We start from the raw sequence: 22,638 nt of genomic DNA on the forward strand, positions 1-22,638 counted from the left end.
AATGAAGAAAGAGGGGCTCAGAAGGAATAAAGGCTTTGTCTAAAGTCACACAGAAAATGAATGGCAGAGCTGGGACTAAAGTCTGGCGTTGGGACTTGCAAGTTTACTGCACTACTGTGGTGTCATTGCTTAAGACGCATGTGAGTGGACAGATAATACTAATACTAATGCTAACGCTAATACCAATAGCACTTACTACCTTCAGGTCCTGGGCTAAACACCTCACAGGCATCATCCTACGAAATCCTCAACACTTTGGTGAGAAATATAAACGTCTCCATTTTATAGATGAAGACACTGAGGCTAAGAGAGGTTTGTCCCAAGTCATACAACAAATGACTGGGCAGAGTTGCAAGGTCAGACAGCTTGTAAGTAGTGGAATCAGGGTTCAAATCTGGGGGTGTAAAGAATTTCCGTTAGGGGAAACAAGAAGCCAAGGCTCGTGCTGACAGAGGAAGGCTGACTTCCAGAGGCAGAGCTACGTCCTAACACTGGCTTCAGTGAGCCCACAGCGTCGGGTCAGGTGAAGGAGGGAACAGGTAAAATTTTACTCCCAGTTCAACAAGTCAAGAGGTTTATCTCCTCACATCACTTCCTCTAACCTCATATCAGTCCTCAGAACAAGTGGTGTCAACATGTTATCTTAAATCATTTTGTACTGGGACCACTTGACAATGCCCAGGGGAAGTAAGCCCTCAGACTCCTTCCTCTGGCTGGACTCTGTCTCTGGCCTTCCTTCCTCAAGTTTCTGAACATCCAGGCCTGCCCCACACCCTTTAAGCTCTGACTACTCCCAAACCCATGAAAGCAGGGATATGCCGACACGTCCATCATCACATTCCCAGGCCTAGCTCAGTGCCTGGCACACAGTAGCCACATGGTGCACCTTTGTTAAACGAATGAATTATTCCCTAATGGCCTCATTTGATCACTATCAAACGGGTACCTATTATGTGCTGGGCACTTTTGATTTGGAGGTAAACATGGGACCAGCTTGGAGGAACTCTCAGTCCAGGGTGGGGGTGAAGTTTCAGTCTGATGATTCAAAATATAACTATCGGCGCCACCTGAAATACTTTTTAGAATAATGTGGAGAATGAATGAATGAAAGACAAACAACTTAGGGAGACCACAGAGAAAGGAGCCAAATTCAGTGAGACCGCAGGAAAAGGACCCATTGATCTGCCTGAGGAGTCAAAGAAGGCTTTGCTGGTGAAGGACGTGGTGTGATTTCAGCCTTGAAGGGTGAGATGTTTGCCTTAAGGACAAGTGGGGAAAGGATAATTCTAAGCAGAGGAACCAGTATGAACAAGAGCATGCAGGTGTAAAATTACTTCTTGGGGCTGGAGCAAGTGACAAGAGATGCCCCTTCCAGACCCGGCTGCATAGCATGTATTTCCCAGGGGCTGGGGTTGGGTGGAGTCACAGAGAGATTGAAACATTGAACCGTAGTGAATTGAAGAAAGAGAAAGCTCCTGAATTTGGCTTTATGATTAACAGGCTCCTCCTATTAGGCCTCATTTAGATTCATTCTCATGTAGAGACGAAATGTGATTAATCATCTCAGTAAATGCATTTCCAAAAGCATCAAGGGAAATCTAGGGCCCAGGTGCCAATCTCCTCAGGTCTGGAGGCTCAGAGGGGAGCATGGGTACCAGCCAGCATTTACATCACCTGCAGGTCAGGTGCTGGGAGCATCCCCTAGCACACAGCAGAGCCTCCCAGCTCCCTGTCACAGGACACAACTCATCCCCTTCTGGCCAGGTAGTTAGCCTCCCTGCCTCCACCCTGACACCAGAACAGGAGACAGAGGCTGGGCGGGCGGCTTGGGGGCTGCATAAGAAGGAGAGGGCTGCCTACAAACCTGCTGACTCGGGTTCCACAAGGTGCTGCAGGAAGCGCAGCGGGGGAGGCCCCAGTCTCCAGTGTTTGCCCCTGCTCTCAGGCCATTTCCTGCTCGGATTTGGGAATTTTCAGGCCTAGAGGGAAAGTCCCTTGAAAGGAATATTAGAAAGAGAGAGAGAACACCGGATCCGCCTGGAGAGCGCGGAAGGAAAGGCGAGGCTCTGTCCAAAGCCGGCGCGCTGGAGGGAGGGAAGCGGTGAAGCCCGCGTTACTTTCTCGAAGGCTTTGGCGTTGAGCACAGCAAACAAGGCGACTGGAAGACGAGCGGAGAAGACCAGCCCTCGGGGTGGGGGCGGGGAGGCGGTTCAGTGGGCCTCTGGAGTTTGTGTGTCTGTGTCAGTGCGCGCGCGCGCGCGCGTGTGTGTGCATCTGGCGCCTGTCCAAGGTGATTTCCCATAAACCACATGCCTCACAAGTCCGCTTAAAAGGCTGTGCCGAGGAGCTGGCCAGTGGAGCCCGGCTCGGGGAAAGTGAAAGTTTTCCAGGGGGCTCTCTGCGCCGCCGCGAGTCCCTCCTCACTCCTGGGACAGCAGCGCGGCCCTCGGCCGGGGCGTGGACTCTGCAGCGGCCAGCGAGCGAGCGAACGAGAGAGCGAGGGCGGCCGACGCGCCCGGCCGGGACCCAGCTGCCCGTATGACCGCGCGGGGCGCCGCCGGGCGCTGCCCTCCCACGGTAAGCGACGGCCGTGGCGCGGGGCCCTGGCCGGGCTGGGGTGGGAGCTCGGCGGCGCGGCCCCTGGGAGCCCGCTGCCCGGGCGCGCCGACTGCCGAGGCTCTTCCGCCCCGGCAGCGGGCTCCGGTTTCCATCCCATCTTTGCGCACGGACTGCGCGAGGCCCCTCGCGCTCTGGCTGGGACCCGAGACGGCCCTGCAGCTACTCTTGGGGCTGCGGCACTCCCTCGGGAAAGGGAAGGCTGCTCACCCCCATTGCATGGAGAGGCACACTGAGCCACCCGCTGGCAAGAGAAAGGGGCTCGCAGCCACGGGACAGAGGCTGCGTCCCTGACTCTCTCCCTTCTGATCAGCCACCGCCAAGGGACAGGCGGAGTGGCTGTGTGCTGAGGGTGGTGCCTTCCCAGCGGGCATTCCTCATGGGCCAAACACATGCTTCTAGGTCCTGCTGGGGAGTGGGCGCTTCTGGATGGGGAAAGTTCAGGGGCCATCCAGCTTATAGAATGCCAAGGCAAAAGGAAGGTGCAGGGCAAGCCACTACTTGTTCCGGTTCACAGACAGAAGCTGTTGGGCACTTGGGTGGCTGGATCAAGTATGTTTTGTGGGAAGCGGCGTCCCAGAGTTGCATGGGGCCAGCTCTGAATCTTCCTGCCAAACCTGGTTCAGTCCGTTGGGGAGATCCTGGGCTTAGTGGTGGTAGAGGAGGTGGAAGGAAGGTTTGGGGTTGCAGAACTGTGGACAGGGACAGCGGGCTGCTCAGGACTGCATGGGGACTGTCCTGCCCCAACCGTGGGGCAGCTCCTAGATGGCGCAGGGTGGCACCGTTAATGGACAGTAAGTGGTCTTCCAATGGGTTTGCTTCTGAGGAATCCTAGAGGAGAAACCCAGGGGGGAGAGAAGCAGAAAAATATTTGGAGGTTAAGGGAGGGGGTTGCAGGTAGGGTAAGAGGGAAGAGCCCTTCCACGGGGGAGGAGGAGCCCAACTGAGAGAGAAGAGTTGGGGTTAGGAGGGGAAATCAGGAAGGGTGAGGTGATAGGCAACAAGACAAACAGGGGCTGGAAGTGAGACCACGAGGAAAGAGGAGGAAAGGAAAGGTGGAAAGAAAGAGGCTGGTTTTAGACAGGGGCAGCCCAAGGGTCCACTCATGCTATAAGATCTCTCCAGGGACCTTGTTGATGGGGAAGATAGAACAAGATAGGAGGCAGGTGAGGATGGATAGCTGGGCTGAGATGTCCCAGCATCTCTCTGAGACTGAAGAGATTCCTGTGGTTACCCCAGAGGCCAAGGCTGGTGGGTGGGAGGAAGAAAGAAGCGGGGAGAAGAGCCGGCCCAGCCGGATGCAAGCTAGAGTGTTAACCCTTTGGTGCCTGTCCAGATCCTCCGCTGAGGCCAAATCAGGGCCCCAGGTGCAGGGTGGCCCCTTTGGCTACCTTCGAAGTCAGCCTCCCACTTGGTGCCTGAAATAACGCCAAAAGCCAGGCAGCCCTTGGGGTTAAGCATTGCTCTCTCCTTGCTGTCCTCAAACATCAATATCTTGAAATGCGTGTGGCAAGGCTGTCTTCCCAAGCATCCCCTCCCCCATAGGCCCTTTCCTCCATGCCACTGACAGCTGGGGCTCAGAGCCTCAGGGGCAGCCAGCCTGGGGCAGAGACATACCTTCTGCACGGCCCAGTTTCCTCCCATGGGTCCTGAACTGCAGGTTCCTGAGGGCCTGGGCATCTATTCCCACCCAGAGCTACCTCCTCAACCATGCAAAAGAGCCCAGTGTTTCCTCCATGACTGCTCTCCCTCCTCCACGGTCTCCCTCCCCCAGGTCAGACCAGGACCCTCACCAGATCCCTGTGCTGAATGGCACTGGGCCATCTTGTGCCTCTTTCCTCCAGGCCTCTCCTTCCCTCTCTCTGCCATCAACTTCTCCCCATCTTTCAAGGCCTCACTGTGGCCCCTCCTCCCTGCAACCTCCCTGGAGCCCAGCCAGGGCCTCTCCTCCCTAGTAAGAGCTGACAAACATTTGGGCTTTTAGTTATATGTAAATCAGCATGTTGTTGTGGACTGTTTCATAGCCTCCAATGTGCTACTTGTTTGCAGTATTTGTCTCGTCATCTGAATTACTGAGGCAGAGCCCAGAGCCCAGAACCCAGGAAGGTGCCAGCCCACACCCCATCCTGACAGCATTTCCTTGAATCTGCCAGGAGGCAATATCCAGCTTCGGAAAGAAAACCCAAGGGTCTTTCTCTGCTTCTGGCTGGAGAAGGGGAGACCTAGAGCCAGGGAGAGGGCTAAGGGGACCTTGGCAAGAAGGAGGGAAGGGGAACAACAGGGTGTCAGGAGCCTGTCCCATCACTCTGGGGGTAAGCAGCTACCGGGCCAGGTGGGTGCTGAAAGAGGGGAGAGATCTCAGAAAACATTCTTGCAATGCTAAGAGCTGACTGGCTGGATGCAGAGCCTGATGGGGCTCCGATAGGCAGGTGCCAGCCAGGGATGGTCTAGAGCTGGCACTGCTGCCTCTGATTAATCGGTTGGGCTCTTTTTGACACACATACCCAGGCTCCAAAGGTCTGTGGTGCGGGATAGGTTCCCAGTGAAACTGAATTGGGGCCCCTGGTTTTTCCAGTAGCAGAGCCAGACCTGTGTGGAATCAGGTAGGAGGAAGGGCTGGGCCCAGGCAAATACCTCTGGCTCCAAGTCTGGAAGCCAGCCAGTGCAAGAACATGAACTTGAGAGGAGTGGGCAGCTCACAAGATGCCTGGCTCAGTGTGTGATATTGCAGAGACAGAATAATGGGTAGATGCAAGTCCTGCATTCAAGGAGTTTCCTGTGTAATTGACATTTAGACTGGTAGGCATACCTCCCATGTCCTCATTAGAAGTTCAATGTGTAGTAAGGCTTGGCCTGGGTTAATCTGGGAAGGCTTCTTGGAGGAGACGACATTTGGATTGTTAGCGAGGGAGAGCAAGGTTGTGCGTGGCTGCTAGGAAATCCTGAGTAAGGTGGGTTTGGGGAATGCTGCGTTCTGGAATGAGGGGCAGGTCTGTAGCATTGTGGGTCTGAGGTCCTTGCTTTTCCACCCTCAACAGGGCGTGGGGGTTCCTGGGGAGTGTGAGAGCTGGGGAGAAATTATGCCCTCTCTGTCACAGACATGGCTGGGCCGCCTGCTGCTGCTGGCCTGTCTCCTCGTGAACAGGAGTACTACCGAGGAGGTGTCGGAGAACTGTAGCCACATGATTGGGAACGGACACCTGCAGGTCCTGCAGAAGCTGGTGAGTGTGTGGTCCTGCCTACCTTACCTTCTCCCCACTGGGGAAACGGAGGCAGGAGTCAGGGAGCAGGGCTAAAGAGAGTGGTTGTAGGCAGAGAAATATGGCCATGCAGGATGTGGCTCGTGGCTCCCACTAGCTCCACCGATGTTCTTCTCACTGACCTTCTACAGGTCAATGCCTCTGAGCCCCCCCTCAATCCTGAAGCCCTCTCCCACTCCCCTGCAGGCGGTGGACAGGGTGGACTTCTAGCTGGTTGCCTAGGTTAATGATTGCCTGGAATGTCAAACGTGGACTCTGCAAAAGTTTGTAAAGCCAGCTCTCCCTCGGTGGGATGCTTCCTCTGAGGAGCCAGCCCAGTCTGCCTGCTGTGTCCAGATGTTGCCTCTAGCTCCTGGACTCCCAGATGTGCCGCCAGCCTGGCACCAGGGCCTCAGCCAGATTTGGAAGGGAGGCTCCCGCCTAACTCCCAGCCCTCCCCCCTCACTTCCCTGGCTCTTGCCTGAGCCCTGGGGCTGGGATGGCCTGGTCACCCAGGCCATGAAGGAGCCCGTGCCTCACTCTAATCGTGCCAGCAGAGTCGTCAACAATTTCAAACGTGGTTCAGCCCGGCAGAATCAGGTTGCTGTCATGGCTGCTGTCCTGCTCCGAAGAGAATTTACCATCCCTCTAGCCAGCCAGGCAGTGGGGAGCACCACAGGCTAAGGCCAGCTCCAGGGCCCTGAGCTTGGAGCCCATATGCCGGGCCTCCTGCCTCTATCACCCCCTACACTCTTCCTCCTGTATGTAGCTGCTGCAGCAATCCAAGGTAGACCAAGAGCCACCACATTCTCTGAGGCTTAGAATCACAGAACCACTGCTCTGAGGGCCAGTAAGGGCTTTAAGGGCATCTAGCCTCAGTCCCTACAGATCCTGAATCCCCAGAGCTTGTCTAGCCTCTGCTTGAATTCCTTCCAGGACAGGGAGCTCACTACCTCCCACGGGAGATTATGTCCTACATTAGATAGTTCTTCCTTATAACAAGCTGGCATCTGTGAGATGTCAGAGTGGGAGGTACAAGACAGAGACTTCTTGTTCTTCTGTAGACCTCCCCTGGGCACGTGGAGGGCACAGGTCTTCCCCTAGCCTTGGCTCTGTCTTTCCAGGTGTGGCTGGGGGGAGACGGATGAGGATCAAACCCTGATCCATCCGGAAACTCGAGTCCCCGTCCTTAGGCAAGCTCAGTCGAGTGCAGACACCCTGCCACCACTGGCCTGCTCTCTCTTACAGATTGACAGTCAGATGGAGACCTCGTGCCAAATTGCCTTCGAGTTTGTAGACCAGGAGCAGTTGGTGAGTCATGGCTGTTTACAGGGCCCATGTGCCAGCATGCATGAACTTCCCAGGGTGGGTGTATGTGGGAGCATGAAGGCAGGAGAAGTCCTAGAGCTGGGCAGGGTATGGTGTAAGGATCCCTGGTACTCAGGTCTGGGGTGCCAGGGTCCAGGGCTGAGCTGGGCAGGGCCCAGGCCTCGAGTCCCCTGCTGCTCCCTTCTGCTGGCCTGGCACATGTCAAGGTCTTACTATGCGCCAGGCACTTTTGATCCTGACTATGTGGTTCACTCTTCTTGTTCATGAGAGGTTAAGGGAGAGAACATAGGTAGTAAGTGACTTGAACGCGGGCAGGCTGGCTCTAAGGCCTAAGGAAAACCAGTACTTCTTCTGGGTCAAATGTTTTGTTTAAGGATGTCACCTCCATCCAGCAGACAGACCAGCAACGAGGGAATCAGTCCAGCCCTTTCCCTATTCCTCCTATCCCACACCCAACTGTGTGCTGCTGGTTCTACCTCCCAGCATCTCCGGCTTCTGGGCCCTCACCCCATCAGTTGCTTGGACGATTTCAAAAGCCTCCTAAATGGCCTTCCTGCATCCAGTGCACCCCTCACCCCACCACTAGTGGGCGACCTCTCTGAACCACAGCCTGTTATCCTCACCACCTCCCCCAAACCTGGAGACCCCTCACTCCAGGAGAAAGCCTAGGTTGTTTAGCCTGGGGTTCACAAGCTCCAGTCTCTATCACACGGCCCAACCCACTACTCCCATTCCCTGTTTCTTCCTGCCTCCAAGCCTTTGCACAAGCTCTTTCTGATGCCCGTAATGCCTTTCCAGCTGCTCCCACCCCAGCCTTTATTCCACGTCTGGTCTTCTTTGTGCCTCCTAGAAAATCACCATCGTGCCCAGAATTTGCTCCCATCTCCGAGCTTCTGCACACCTGACCCATACACATTTCTGTTAGAACTGGAGACCACCTCATGGTCCAAGGAGTAACCTCGGTGTTCCACTCACTCACTCACACCTTACCAAGCATTTACTACTAGGAACCTACTGCACCGAGTGCTAGGAATACAGAGCTAAAAGCCGAGTCTTCATTGAGGCACCCACCATCTCTTTAGGGAGACAAAACACTGAGGTCATTCTTTGGACCCCGAGGTAGTCTCCAGTATCCCCGTGGCCTGGAGGATTAGAAGGAGCCGTATGGTAAAGGGCTTTGTGTGAAAGCAGGCCAAAAGAGGCTCAGAGACAGAGAAACAGAAGTTCCCCAGAACCCACCCTACCTGTACACCTTCATCCTGACTAAAGCCTCATCTTTCAGAAATCTGAGGATCTCTCTGGTCAGAATCCACATTTCCTTCCCTCTACCACAATCCCCAGCAGCACCAGATCGCAACAAGGGAGAATGAAAGCCAGCTGAGGGCAGCGTTCTCCTTCTTACTGGAGTGGGTGGCCCCTCTCCTCAGGAGTAAGGGTAGGGCAGGCTGCAGCCCTCCATCTGCCTGGGATGAGGGCATCCAGCAGGGAGCTTGGGCTCCCAAGTGGCATCAGCCGGGTCGTCAACTCCAGGTTCTACTTTTCAGAACGACCCCGTGTGCTACCTTAAGAAGGCCTTTCTCCTGGTGCAAGACATAATGGAGGACACCATGCGCTTCAGAGACAACACCCCCAATGCCGCTGTCATTGTCCAGCTCCAGGAACTCTCTCTGCGGCTGAGGAGCTGCTTCACCAGGGACTATGAAGGGCAGGACAAGGTAGGAGGGCCCTGGAGCCAGGAGCACTGAGTCGGGGAGGGCAGAGGGCAGCTGCGGTGGCACCATCCCTACCCGTAGGCACAGAGGCACTCGCTGGCCTCACCCATGTCATTGCTCACTTGCTCTCTCACTCACGTATTCATCCCATAAACCTTTGCCGAGGACTCACCGTGCAGGAGGCACAGTGCTAAGCCTTGACGATGTCTCAAGAGCAAGAACTACATGGTTCCCACCCTCTTAGAGCTTATAGTTAAGTGAGGTTGGCAGCCATTAAACAAACAATGACACAAGTAAATAGAATTTTAGCCCGTGAGGACTATTCATTCATTCAACAAATAGTTAATGAGTGCTTATTGCATACCAGGTATTGTTCTAGACTCTGGGATACAGCTGTGATCAAACAAAATTCCCCACATTCATGGAGGTTACATGTAGGGGTGGTGAGACAGTTAACGAAATACGTAAGTAAAGTGTCAATAACTGCATTGCAGAAAGAAAACCAGAGAGGGAAGACCTGAAGCAGGCAGGTGAGGGAGTGAGCCAGGAAGGAGAAGTACGTGGGGCTGCGGGAGAGAGAAACAGGACTTGGATTTAAAAGGCAGTGGGAAAGGAGAGAGAGGGAAGGCTTCTGAGTAAGAAAATATTCACTTGAGGTCCAAAGGTGAGTAACAGGAAGAAATAAGGCTGGTCAGAGCATTCCAGAACAGAGAACGCTGGGCACAAAGTCCTAGGTGAGCAGGAAAGTGCACACTCGGCCCCCAGGTGTGGTCAGCACGGCCAAGGCAGGGGAGTGAAGGGGAGAGAGCCAGGGAGGTGGGAGCCAGATCACCTGGGGTCTTAAAGATGGGGGATTTTGTCTAAAGAGCGAGGGATCCAGTCTAACTTGCGCTGGGAGACCATTCTGGCTGCTGTGCGGGCCATGGTATGTAGGGAGCAGGGATGGAGGCTGGGCGGCCAGCAGGAGGTGCAAGTCCAGGCGGCTCGGACTAGGGTTGTGCAGTGAAGGTGACACAAGGGGACGCATTCCTGAGTTTAGAGAAAGAACCCGAGCACTTGGTAATGCAGCGGCCGTGAGTTGTCGAGGGAAGGGAAGGGTCATGATGGTTTTGTCTCCAGCACGTGGAGTTCCCGTGGTGCTGAAATGGGGCAGAGCAGGTTTGGGGGAAGGGCAGGAGTTCAGGTTGGGGTACATTACACTTGAGATGTTCGTGAAATGGCCGAGTGGAGATGTCGAGCAGGCCGCTGGACGTATGGGTCTTGAGTTTGGCTGGTGATAGACAGACGTAAGTGGTGTTGGTCTGTAGGTCATCGGTGAAGCCAGGGGACTGTATGACACTGCCCACTGTGAGAAGAGAAACAGGCTCAGGAAACCCAGCATTTATTTAGAACTCAGGCACCGGAGGGGGCCTGGCAAGGAGGCTGAGGAGCGGTCTAAGGGATGGGAGGGAACCCAGGAGAATGTGGGATCCCTGAGCACGTGAAAAAGAGCATTTCCAGATGGGAAGAGTAGTCAACTTTATCACACGGGGTTTGAGAAGCCAAGCAAGAGAAGGGCTGAAAAGTGTCCAATGGATTTGGCAACGTGGAGGTCGCTGTTGGAGGCAGGTGCCCGATCAGTGAACAGAAAGTGAGGACGTAGAGGCAACACTGTGGAAGAACCTGGCTCCAAAGAACGGCAGAAAAAGAGAGGTAGCTGGAGTGAGTGTGGGATGGAGGGAGGGAAGACTTTTAAATAAGAGAGGTATTAGATCTGTGGTTTTCCAATGTTGAGGTTCGTAAGAATCACCTGGGAGCTTGTTTAAAATGCAGATTCCCAGAACTTCCCTGGTGGTCCAGTGGTTAAGACTCCACGCTTCCACTTCAGGGGGTGCGGGTTTGATCCCTGGTTGGGGAACTAAGATCCCGCATGCTGCGTGGCCAAAAAATAAAAATAAATAAAAAGGAAGTCTTCATTTAAAAAAATGCAGGTTCCAAAGAAAACACCTTCCTTTTAAATAAAAACTCAAAAAACATTTTTTAATAAAAAAATTTTTTAATGCAGATTCCCAGTATGCACCCCTAGAAAGTCTGATTCACTGGGTCTGTGGGTGGGCCTCGGAATCTGCATTTTAGCAAGCCGCCCACCCTGCACGCTGTATGGGATGCTGGGGGCAGGGGGCCAGACTCCAGGAGCGGGGAGCCAGTGAAGCTGGAGGAGCTGGTCTCCTGAGGAGCCGGCAGGGGAGGGATTCAGAGCTCGGGAGGCAAGAAGACACAGACTCTGTTGAGACAGGTAGACATCGGGACCTTCTGGCCTTGTTTTCTCTATGAAGTATGAGGTGAGGTGTGAAGGACACAGAGATTTTATAAGAAAGGTGAGAAGAAGCCACTTTCCTGTTCCTTACAATTGCCCTGGGCGGGAGGCAGGCAGGGATTGTTGTTTTGACTTTACAAATGAAGAGATGAGCCCAAGCTGGAAAGTTCGTTTGGCCAGCGTTACGGAGCTGGTGAGTGATGCAGTCAAGTCCAGGTGTTCTCATTCCCGCATTCATTCTCTCCTTTATCTGGTAAACATCTACTAAGGGCCCACTGTGCACAGTCCCTGGGCAGCCAGTGATGCCTTCAAGGACTTCAGCACCTAGTAAAGCCCGTAGTTCTTCCCCAGGCAGGTCAGTTTAAGGAAGGACTTGGGAGTCATCGGCAGGTGGGCCATAGATGTGATGAAGCCCTGGGCACAGTGTCTGGGATGAGAGTAGGGGTGGGCCCAGGACTGAGCCCTGAGGAGTGCCAGCCTATGGAAGTCAGGTGGAGGGGGGCAGCCTGGTAAGGAGACTGAGATGGAGCAGCTCAAGGGGTGAGAGGAAAACCAGGAGTGTGTGAAGTTTCTCAGAGCTCCAGGGGGTGTGGGGAGCTTGGGTCCCACGAGCAGAAGAGAAAAGAGCAGCTCAACAGGCATAGCTGGGGCAGCCTTGGCTCTCCTTCCAAGATACACCAGTGCCAGAGAAGGACCCACAGCCCCATGGCCTCCTCCAGGCCATTCTCCTCACCACACAGGATGATCTCTCTAAAAGACTGGAATCTTATGCTCCACTCACCTCCCCAACATCCCCTCAGTTCTCTTTGCTCTGTGGATAAGGTTAATGGTTCTTTTTTTTTTAAATAAATTTATTATTTTATTTTATTTATTTATTGTTTCTGGCTGCATCGGGTCTTTGTTGCTGCACGCGGGCTTTTCTCTGGTAGCGGCGAGTGGGGGCTACTCTTCGTTGCGGTGCACGGGCTTCTCATTCTGGTGGCTTCTCTTCTTGCGGAGCACGGGCTCTAGGCACGCGGGCTCAGTAGTTGTGGCTCGCAGGCTCTAGAGCGCAGGCTCAGTAGCTGTGGCGCATGGGCTTAGTTGCTCTGCGGCATGTGGGATCTTCCCGGACCAGGGATCGAACCCGTGTCCCCTGAACTGGCAGGTGGATTCTCAACCACTGCGCCACCAGGGAAGCCCAGGTTAATGGTTCTTGGCACGGCCTACAAGGCCCTGCAGGACCTGGTCCTTGCTGACCTCTCTCAGCTGCATCTCTTGTCACTTTCCTCCTAGATGGCTGTGCTATAGCCACTGTAGCTTTCTTTTCCATCTTCTAACATTTCAGGCTCTTTCCTGCGTCAGGACCTTTGCACAGTCTATTCTCACCACCTGGACAGCTCTCTCCAACCCCGCCTCCTTTCCTGGTTAAGTCTTGCTCATCGCCTGGTCAGTTCCTTGGGGACTCCCCCAGGCCCTCATTTAGTTCCCCTTGTTATACACTCTCAGATCATTCTTCTTCTTTTTTTTTTTTTTTTGCGGTATGTGGGCCTCTCACCGTTGTGGCCTCTCCCATTGCGGAGCACAGGCTCCGGACGCGCAGGCTCAGCGGCCATGGCTCACAGGCCCAGCCGCTCCGCGGCATGTGGGATCTTCCCGGACCGGGGCACGAACCCGTGTCCCCTGCATCGGCAGGCGGACTCTCAACCACTGCGCCACCAGGGAAGCCCAGATCATTCTTCTTAGGACTCACCACACTTGTAACAATATGTTTAATAACGATGCCCTGTTGGACTCAATGTCCAAATCGGCCAGGGACCACCTCCCTGTTGTTTACTGCGTGATTTCCGGGTAGTTACCAGATGCCTGGCACATTAATGTGTGTTAAATGGAGCCATGAATAAATGATAAATTTCACCAACTCAGGACATAGGGGTCCTGCAAACCAGGGTAGAGGGGAGGGAGAAAACAAGAGAAAAAGAAGACAGATGAAAGAGAGGCCAAGGGAGTTTGACAAACAAGCTAGAGACGTGGGACCAATGCTCATCCTCATCGAGGGGGTCTCTGCTCTCCTTCTAGGCCTGTGTCCGAACTTTCTATGAGACGCCTCTCCAGTTGCTGGAGAAGATCAAGAATGTCTTTAATGAAACAAAGAATCTCCTTAAAAAGAACTGGAACATTTTCAGCAAGAACTGCAACAATAGCTTTGCTAAATGCTCCAGCCAAGGTGAGCACAGAAGGGGCAGCAAGTGTGGGGATGGGGAAGGGCGTGTGGAACAGAGCTGCATTGGGAGGTGGCGCATGGGGCTGGAGGGACCCCTGGGAGGCAGCCTGATTGCTCCTCGTGCTCCTGTGTGTGTAGACGTGCTTGTTCTGTGTACATATGTGGCTTCATGTACCTCTGGGGGGTCCTAGGCACGTGCCTTTCCTGACATGTGTGTGCATGCACACCTACATGTGTTTGCATGTTGAGGCATCAAGAAGGATCATGCTGGTGGCTGTGAGATCAGGGAGTGGAAAAGGGGGCCCTCTCAGAGAGCCCTGTAGGCATGGAGGCTTTCCCACCGGCTCTGCAGGCTGGCTGAACGTATGGGGGGTACCGTGGAGAGAGCAGAGGCTCCATCGGGGATTCAGGGTCCTTGCTCCGGGAGCCCTGCTGCGAATCACCAGGATACCCTGGCTCCAGAAGCCCCCAGGATGCCTTGAGTGTCCCCTCAAGGGACAAGGCTGGATTTGAAGTCTGAGCATCATTCAAACTCCCAGTGCTGGCCCAGCTGCACACATGTCTACCCTGCGTTGTCCTCGTCTCTGCGTCCTGTGCCACGTGTGCCCACCTACATTCAACCTTGCTCCCCGAGGCAGGGGCTGAGGCCCTGCGACCTGCCAATGGCCAAGTCCAGTCTCGTTGCTTCAATCCCAAGGCCTCAAGCCTTGGCCACATTCCAGCCCCAGCCTGTTCCCGCCTGTGGCCGTGACTGTTCAGCCCCCTGCTGTGCATGAAACCACCTTGCTGCTTTCCAACCAACAGTGTCTTTGGGGCTTGAGGGTGTCTTGTGTTAGTCCTGGAGGCCACTACTCAACCTCCTGGCTGGCTGTTGTCACCCCTGGCTTGGCATCTGGCCAGCTGGAACTCCAGGAAGGGCTGTTCTCTGGTCTTGCCTGACCCCAACCCCCAATCTGTGTGTCTAAACCCCACTTTTTGCTCTTTCCTGCAAAGAACCTTCCTGCAGTTTGCACCTTCCCTGTCTAAGGCCTGTGTCATGAGCATTGGCTCCAGTCCTGTCCTCTCCTCAGCCCCAGGGCTGAGTTAGGGCATGAGGGGACCCCCAGACCCACATACCCCTCTCCATCCCTCTGGGAAAGCTGTGCTGGAGGCTGGTGACTCTATCGCCTCCCCGTCCTTCTCTCTCCCTCTCTCTGTGGTTCTTTCAGATGTGGTGACCAAGCCTGATTGCAACTGCCTGTACCCCAAAGCCACCCCTAGCAGTGACCCGGCCTCTGTCTCCCCTCAGCAGCCCCTCGCCCCCTCCATGGCCCCTATGGCTGGCTTGACCTGGGCTGACTCTGAGGGGACAGAGGGCAGCTCCCTCTTGCCCGGAGAGCAGGCCCTTCGCACAGTGGACCCGGGCAGTGCCAAACAGCGACCACCCAGGAGCACCTGCCAGAGCTTTGAGTCACCAGAGACCCTGGGCGTCGAGGGCCACCCCACTGGAGGTTCACCTCAGCCCCAGCCCTCTGTCGGAGCTCCTGTCACTGGGACGGAAGACATTCTTGACTCTGTGCTGGGCACTAACTTGGACCTGGAAGAGGCCTCCGGAGAGGCTAGTGAGGGTCTTATACCCCAAGGGGCAGAGCTTGCCTCCCGCATGTTGTGGAGAGGCAGCGTCCAGGCAGAGACTGCCAGGACCAGCCGTCTCCTCTCAGCATCTTCACCACTCTCTGGGTCAGGAAAGGGCTGGCAGCCTGCGGATGTAACTAGCACACCACTGCCCATGGTGGGCCCCGTGAGACCCACTGAGGCCTGGAGTCACACACCTGAGAATGCAGACCATTCATCTGCCTCGCCCAGAGACCACCAGGAGCCAGGCTCTGCCGGGACCCCAGCACTGCGCCCGCACGGCCTCAGCAGTCCCTCTGCCCCCTCTTCTCAGCCAAGGCTTCCCAGAAGCCATTCCTGGGGCAACGTGCTGCCCCTTGGGGAGCTGGAAGGCAAGAGGAGCACCAGGGACCGGAGGAGCACCGCAGAGCTGGAAGGAGGACAAGCAAGTGAGGGGGCGGCCAAGCCCCCAGCCCGTTTTAACTCCGTTCCTTTGACTGACGCAGGCCATGAGAGGCAACACAAGGACCCCTCCGACCCCCAGCTCCCCGGCTTTGTCTTCCGCCTGCTGGTGCCCAGCATCATCCTGGTCCTGCTGGCTGTCGGTGGCCTCCTGTTCTACAGGCGGAGGCGGCGGGTAAGAAGAGCCCGATGCGGGAGAGCAGGGCTCCGCGTGGGGGCAGGGCACAGCCTGGCTGGAGGAGCAGGTCGGAGGACGACTTGGGCTCAGACTGGGTTCTTCAGGCGCTGAGAGACAGGAGGCTGACTGAGCACAGGGGATGGGAGGTTGAAATGAAGGGTTTCTTCAAGAACAGGGAAGGCTCAGGCTTACAAGATGAACCAGTAGGGACTGGGGCAGAAGAGTAGGAGGCACTGCGCTTGGTCTAAAGCAGGATGAGGACCCAGATGGGAGGGGAGATGGAGGAGGAAAGTGATGCGTGTGAGGTCAGGGCAGGGCATTGCCTGGCAGCTCTGCAGAGCTGGGGTATGAGGATAGGAGAGGCCCCTGGAAGCCCCCTGGCCCTCTGGCTGATCCAGAGTGGGGAGGCTTGGCAACACTGTCGTAGAGTCCCTGAGCAGCCCTGCCTGAGGATGGGGCCACGGCGTCCCCACGCTCCCTCAGCTCCTCGGTGAGCCTGCTCTTTTCTGTCCCCAGAGCCATCGAGAGCCTCAGACAGTGGATTCTCCCATGGAACAACCGGAGGGCAGGTGAGAGATTTTTTTTTTGGGGGGGGGGCTCTGATAGGCATGGGGGGCCTGTCTTGGCATTTATTTCCCATCTAGATTTGGAGGAGACGTTCTCCCACTTGGTCTAAGGAGATGAGGTTCAGAACAGGATTCCGGGGTGGGTGGGGAGAAGGAAGGGTGTCTCTTCTTTCCTAGCTATCTGGGACTTTTCCTAGTTTCTTCTTAGGGTTAGGCATTTCTGGATCTTCTAAATCTGGGAGGGCTGGAGCACGTGTGTGCGGGCTTGGGGGGCAAACTTAGGGGATCCCCTCACTCCCTGGCCTCTGCTGAAGTCTTATGCCAGCCTGTGCTCTGCCCGCAGCCCCCTGACCCAGGATGAGGACAGACAGGTGGACCTGCCAGTGTAGAGGGAATTCTAAGGTAAGACTGATCTGGATCTCTCGCAACCCCTTAAAATTAGTTACACCCAAATTTTCCAGTCACCCTAACTTGTTTGTGGTACCACCAACTCCCCGGAGGCACCCACACTTGACTCCCTTCTCTCTCTCTCTCTCTCTCTCCTACTCCCTTTTCCATCTATCGCCAGGTCTGGCCAACCCTCTTCTCCCTGAGTCCTCAGGCCTCCCACTGCCCCTTCATTCCCTCCACCCCATTTGAGGCCAGGCACTGCCAATTCTGTGTCGGGCTATTATTTCTGCACTGGGCTTCTACTTTTGCTGCCACTTTCCATCGCAGAGCAACCAAATTGTTCTTATGTAAGGTCTTTAGCCTCTTGGGGAATTTCAGCAGCTCTGTATCACCAACTACTTCAAACCCAACATTCTCAGCTTGGCACCCAAGCTCCTCCAGCAGCTGCTCCTAACACGCACCTCCTGCCAGCTTCCTCTCTGTCTGCGCCCTGATTTGACCCTTCTTCCCAACCAAGATCATTTCTACTTCCCTGCTTTTAGATGCAAGGAGCCATAGAGGCTTAGTCTTAGAAGGGCCCTCAGAGGTCATTTGGCCTAGTGTCTCTGCATCCCAGATGGGGAGTCAGCCAGCTTCTGATCACACACTCTCAGTCGCAGGCAAGCTCCCTGCCCTCTCCCAGTAGCACTGTAGGGAAGTCCTTCCTCACTAGAGGCATAACTGGCTTCCCTGCCCCCTCCCTATCCTCCCTCATGAGAGCCCTCCAGTATTTAAAGTCAGTTATCCATGTCCCCTTTAAGAATTCTCTAAGCTAAGTGTGGCTAAGTCCCTCAAACATTCCTTATATGATATGGTTTTCAGACCCCTCACCATCCTGTTCGCCCTCCTTTGGACACACTCGTTTGTCAATGTCCCTCTGAAAATGTGGCGCCCAGCCCTGGACACAGTGCTCCAGATGTCTGACCAGCTCAGAGTACAGTGGGACTGTTACCTTCCTTGATCTGGACAGTGTTCTTCTATTCGTACAGATTAAGATTGCATTCGTGTTTGTTTGTTTTTTGAACAACCACATCATGCTGTTGTCATATGTTGAGCTTGTGGTCTGTTAAAGCCCCTAGTTCCATTTCCCATAAACCTCTGTCAAGCCGGACTCTATCCTGTACTTGGAGAATTTAATGTTTTTACCAATGTGCGGGAATTTATATTCGTCCTTGTTAAAACCACCTCGTGGGCTCAGACCTATCATCCGAGCCTACTGAAATTGTTTTAAATCCTAATTCTGTCTTCACAGCCCTCCCAGTTGTGTCTCCTGCACATAGATGAGTGCCTTCTGTTGTCCTCGCCCATGTTTTTGATACACGTGTGACTCTTATCACTCCTCACCTTGGGCTCCCCGATTCCAGGCAGCCCACGGCCCTCCTCCCTTCCTTCCCCTCAGACCGCAGTCAGGCTGCAGGAATCAGCCCTTCCTGACGGTCTCCATCACCCTCTGGTTTCTCTTTTAGCTCGTACTCCTCTTCTCTTTTGTATTGGTTAATACTATATCGATTTGCACTTACTTGGATATTGTTTGTTTTTATACATTTTAAAATCTTACTTGATGCATATGTGTGCGTTCCGTACCCCTAAGAAGTCTGTAAGCCCCTTGAGGGCAGGGACTGTGTCTTCTACTTTTTTTGCATTTCTTTTTCTATCCTGAGTCCTAAACAGAGAGGGCTTCTTCATCCTCGCTAAGAACTCAGCAAATGCTGACTGATTGGCTTCAGGGCTGACGGGCCGATTGGCCCTGGCTGGCTGTCTCTAACTGGTGACCAGTTAACCAGCTAACTAATTGACTCTGAGCGGCTGACCAGCCGGCTGGGTGACTCTGACACGTACTAGCTAGTAACTGCCTAACTGGCTAGTCGCTTGGTGAGCTGATTGGCTAACTGACTGGCTGGCGGCCTGCCTGAGTTGCTCATTGGCAGGCTGGCTGACTAGCTGGAGTGAACCCATTCAAGTTTCCAGCCACATCCCATGCCAAATGCAAGCCAGCACTTCAGGGCCTTCTCATGTGTGGAGTGACAGGTCTGGGCCACTCCTAGCGAGATAGGGGATCTGCCAAATGCCGAAAACCAGGGGAGCCTATTTAGAAAACAGCAAGAAGTAACACATCTGGAATCCTGGGGTCACCTTGTTGGTAGGGTGAACGAAGATGGGTCAGATGGGACACTGGCAGGGCTGCGAGAATGATGCATATCCCGTCAGGACCGGCAAGTAGAGGATGGACCAAGGTCCCTAGGGACTTCACAGCTCAATGCTGTACCACCCTCTGACTGGTCCCCTGCCTCCCCCCTTGGTCTTGGCCCTCTGCCTGCCTAATCTCAGGCCCTCCCAAGCTTTCCTCTTCCCCCCCTTAAAATTTCACTTAGAGAGGAACCCAGGGCGGGGGCCACATCCAGACCTCCACTTGGATACAGCCCTAAAGTGGTCTCCAGGCCAGGCGGCAGGAGCCTCAGGGAGACTCAGGACCGGCCTCAAGACTTACTGCTGCTCTAGGGAGAGAAATGACAGGGGGAAACACAGAGGCAGAGGTCCGAGAGAGGGACCCTCAGAAAGGAAACGTGGACACCAGACCCTCCACTCCAAGAACCAAGACATAGGGGCAATGGGCTGGAGGTTGCCCATTTGGCTCTCCTTCCCTCCTGGCCCCAGCAGGGCCTGTGGCCTGGCTGCGCCCAGCATGGCTCATGTCCAATTTATGGTCCTCCCTTCTTCCCCTTCCAGAACATGGGAATGGGCTGGGAGCCAGAAGCTGTGGTCCTATCCTTCCTCCTTACCCATCACGGGTTTTGCTAGTAGGGCCCATGGACAGTCCGGGAGGGAAGCTCCACACTGGGTCCAAAGTCAAACTGTTGGATGGAGTCCAGGGGATTTCTGCTCTGGGAACAAAGCGTTCTGAGGACAAGGATGGGGGAGGGCTTGGAGAGAGCAGGGCCCTGACTCTTACGGATGATGCAGGGAGGCAAGTCCCTTGGTCCATCCGGCAGGAGGCTGGCTTGCTTAGGGGTTAGCACGCCAAATGGCAGGGTGGGAGTTTCCTTGTCCAGAACTGCCTCCAGTTCTTCCCCTTCAGATACCTCTGCCCTGCTGTCCTGAATATCATGTGTGATGACCCTCTGTGATAAGTGGTGAGGAGGTGGGAATGAGCAATTCCTCTTCTTTGCTAGAGTTAGCAGGATTCACTTTTGATTTTTTTAGACCAAGGACAGTGAGATGGTCTTTCCTGAGGAGGGGTCTAAGGACATGCAAGTGCCCCTTTCCGTCCCCGTCAGACCCCTCCACTTGAGCAATGCCCCCTACCCCAGCCCTGCTGGGACCTCTACCAGGCCCTGTTACCTCCCCCTATGGTCCCTGGTTCCCCAGGAGGAGGTAGGAGGTGAGGCCAGTCTGCCCAGTGGCTTGGGCTGCTGCCAGAGAAAGCTGCCCGGTCCCTTGTGGTGTCTGGGATGGCTGGGAAGGCGAGGGAAAGGATGGGGGGAGTCCTGTCTGCAGCACCACCAACGGCCCACAGGAATGCTCTACCTCGCCCACCCATGTCCTCGGCGACCCCTCCCTTCACTCCCACCCGGCTGACCAGCCTTTCTTTCTCTCCCCTACAGCTGGGCACGCAGGATAGTCTCTCCATGCGAGGAGACGTTATGGGGACATCCACCACCACCCCTCCCCAGCCATTCTCCTGGGAATGTGGCCTGCCTACCATGAGAGCCCCTGGACTCAGGAGAGCAAGACTGGACCAGAGCAGCGAGGCTGGGGCCCTCAGCCCTCGACCCTCAGACTCTGGACTGACTAAGAGAGGGCTGGAGGTGCCCCCCACGCTGCTATTTATCGGGGGCCCTGGAGGCTCCCATCCGCTTGAGGAAGGCTGGGAAGCCCGGCTGAGGACCCTCTGCCCCTCAGGGGCTGTGTCCTCCTCTCATCCCCCTCCAAGCCAACACCTGGGCCAGGGACCCAGAGGCCCGTGGGACATGGGAGAGCAGGGTGGGCGCTGAGGAATGGAAGAGCCCTTGTGCCCGAGGACCCGCCTGGTGCCAAGATCCCAACACCGACAAGCAGGGACTCGTCTCCAGAGAGAGAAGCATGAGATTCGCAGGGCAGGACAGTGTCACTGGATTTCCCGTAAAGGTGTGTAGCCCAAAAGACGGGAAGAGAAGGCTTCTGGGCCTGCTGGTCTGCACGGACAGCCCAGAGTGGGTCTGCACCCTCCACTTGCCTAACTGCCCTCTGCTGGTGGCCAGGCGGAGAGGGGATGCCAGCCCTACCCTCAGGACCTGCCTGGCTTGGCTCGTGATGCCAACGGCAAGACCAAGCTCTGGCCTCCGCCCCAGCGTCCCCCCAGCCCTGCCAGAGCTTCTCCAGGAGGCTGCGCAGAGGCTCTCCTCATGAAGGAAGCCATTGCACTGTGAATACTGAACCCGCCTGCTGAACAGCCTGCCCCATCCATCCCCGAGAGCAAACACCTATCCGTCCTCCCACCCCTCCAGCCTCTCTCCCCAGCTTCCTGCACTGAGTGCCCGAGCCGGCCTCGCCCGTCGACTGAGGGAGCCCCTGAGCCCCGACCTTCTGCTGACCCGGCTCTGAATCCCTGGGGTGGATTAGGGTGGGAGAACTGCCCGGGCCACCAGCCAGAGCTGGTCTTCAGGCTGCATTGTTCGCCCAGGTTTCTGCATCTTGCACTTTGACATTCCCGAGAGGGAAGTGACTAGTGGGAGGGAGAAAAGGAGGGCAGGGACAGACACAGAGAGAGGCTGCAGGGTGAGCTCTGATGGAAAATAGGTCTTTGAAGTTAAGGGCATGGCCCTGAGGTGGGGGAAGGGGTCTGCACCCCTGACCCCCCAGCCTGTGCTCTTGCCCTGTACCAGGCCCCTGCCCCAACCACAACCCCAAGGCTGCTGCTGGCTGGCACCTGGGGTGAGTGGTTGTCCCTGGTAGGAGCCCGGGAGGCAGTGACACCCTCCAGCTCTCATCCCACCCCTCGCTAGCACCATCTCTCTGACCAGGCAAGCCAGGGTGGGAGAGGGACTTGGAGAATCCAGGCATCTGCTTCCAAGTCTGCCTGAGGGCCTCAGCTTCCTGGGTCAGCCCATGGCTGTGGCTCTGAGAGTTGGGCAGCAGGTGACAGGGCTGTTGATTACCCTCGGTCCCTTTGTGCTACTGTGTCCCTCCTCTCCTGCTGCCCTGGGCCCTCCACTGAGAGACCCTGCCCTACTTGGCCACTGGACTGGGGCCTAGGAGCTTCCCTTCCTGCCCTTAAAAGTGAGGGTCCGCTGGTCCCTGCCTCCCCTGCCCTGTTGCTGTCAGCTGAGGGAAGGGCAGTGGAGAACTTTCCCCTTTGGGTCCCTTTTCCTAGTCACAGACTCTATATTTGATACGAAAAAATATATATTTAAAAGTGGAAGGAAAAAAACCCCACAGAAAAAGCATTCCTCCCTCACGCCCCACCCCTTAAACGTATGGTGTTTTAAAGGTCGTGAAAGCAAGTCCAATCCATCACAGAAACTCTTTGTGGGCTCTTGGTGACACAGGAGTGGGAGGGGCCTCAGAGCCCCCTCTGGGCGGCTCCCCAGCTACCTGAACAGGAACCCTTCTTTTCTCTGAGAAAGCCGAGAGGGAACATTGGCTCACGCACTGTGAGATATTGTTTTTATACTTGGAAGTGGTGAATTTTATATGAAGTCATTTAAATATCTATTTAAAAAATAGGAAGCTGCTTATATATTTAATAATAAAAGAAGTGCGCAAGCTGCCACGTGTGAGTCATGGGAAAAGTTGCCTTTGGTGTGTGAATGGCAAAAATGGAGTCGGAGGGGTGAGCAGTAGCTGCTGGGTGAGACCCAGCTCAGAAAGCATTTTTCAAGGTACGGGGGGAAGGAGGGTTCTCTCCAACTTCCAGTCTTGTTACCAAAACCTCCTGCATTATCGCTGTCCCAAACACATTCATCTGCATATCTGTTTAATAGGAAAATGGACAGAAACCAGCCAAACGTCAGGCCTGCCCACCAGCCCCTGCCCCAG

The 22,638-nt window shown here is 55.2% G+C and overlaps 1 protein-coding gene across 3 annotated transcripts; it reads left to right on the forward strand.

The window, feature by feature from the left end:
- The first annotated feature begins 2,318 nt into the window (after positions 1-2,318).
- Positions 2,319-22,371, forward strand: CSF1 (colony stimulating factor 1). 3 transcript variants are annotated; one of them, XM_079937841.1, is made up of 9 exons: positions 2,319-2,577; positions 5,715-5,837; positions 7,104-7,166; positions 8,729-8,899; positions 13,251-13,398; positions 14,604-15,625; positions 16,145-16,197; positions 16,538-16,596; positions 20,226-22,371. In XM_079937841.1, the coding sequence occupies exons 1-8, from the start codon at positions 2,539-2,541 to the stop codon at positions 16,581-16,583; spliced, it is 1,665 nt and encodes a 554-aa protein (XP_079793967.1). In that variant the 5' UTR covers positions 2,319-2,538; the 3' UTR covers positions 16,584-16,596; positions 20,226-22,371. The 3 variants fall into 3 exon arrangements, with proteins under 3 accessions (XP_079793967.1, XP_079793969.1, XP_079793968.1); XM_079937843.1 differs by having other exon boundaries at positions 15,495-15,625; XM_079937842.1 differs by lacking the exon at positions 20,226-22,371 and adding an exon at positions 17,446-17,478.
- Positions 22,372-22,638: the final 267 nt, after the last annotated feature.

This window comes from Stenella coeruleoalba, assembly GCF_951394435.1.
Source record: "Stenella coeruleoalba genome assembly, chromosome: 1".
Lineage (NCBI taxonomy): Eukaryota > Metazoa > Chordata > Mammalia > Artiodactyla > Delphinidae > Stenella > Stenella coeruleoalba.

Excerpts from the sequence above, each read along its gene's own strand:
- CSF1 (XM_079937841.1), top strand. The coding sequence starts at position 2,539 with ATGACCGCGCGGGGCGCCGCCGGGCGCTGCCCTCCCACG. Across the intron at positions 8,900-13,250 it reads ACTATGAAGGGCAGGACAAG|GCCTGTGTCCGAACTTTCTA; the intron begins GTAGGAGGGCCC and ends CTCTCCTTCTAG. Across the intron at positions 15,626-16,144 it reads TCTACAGGCGGAGGCGGCGG|AGCCATCGAGAGCCTCAGAC; the intron begins GTAAGAAGAGCC and ends TTCTGTCCCCAG.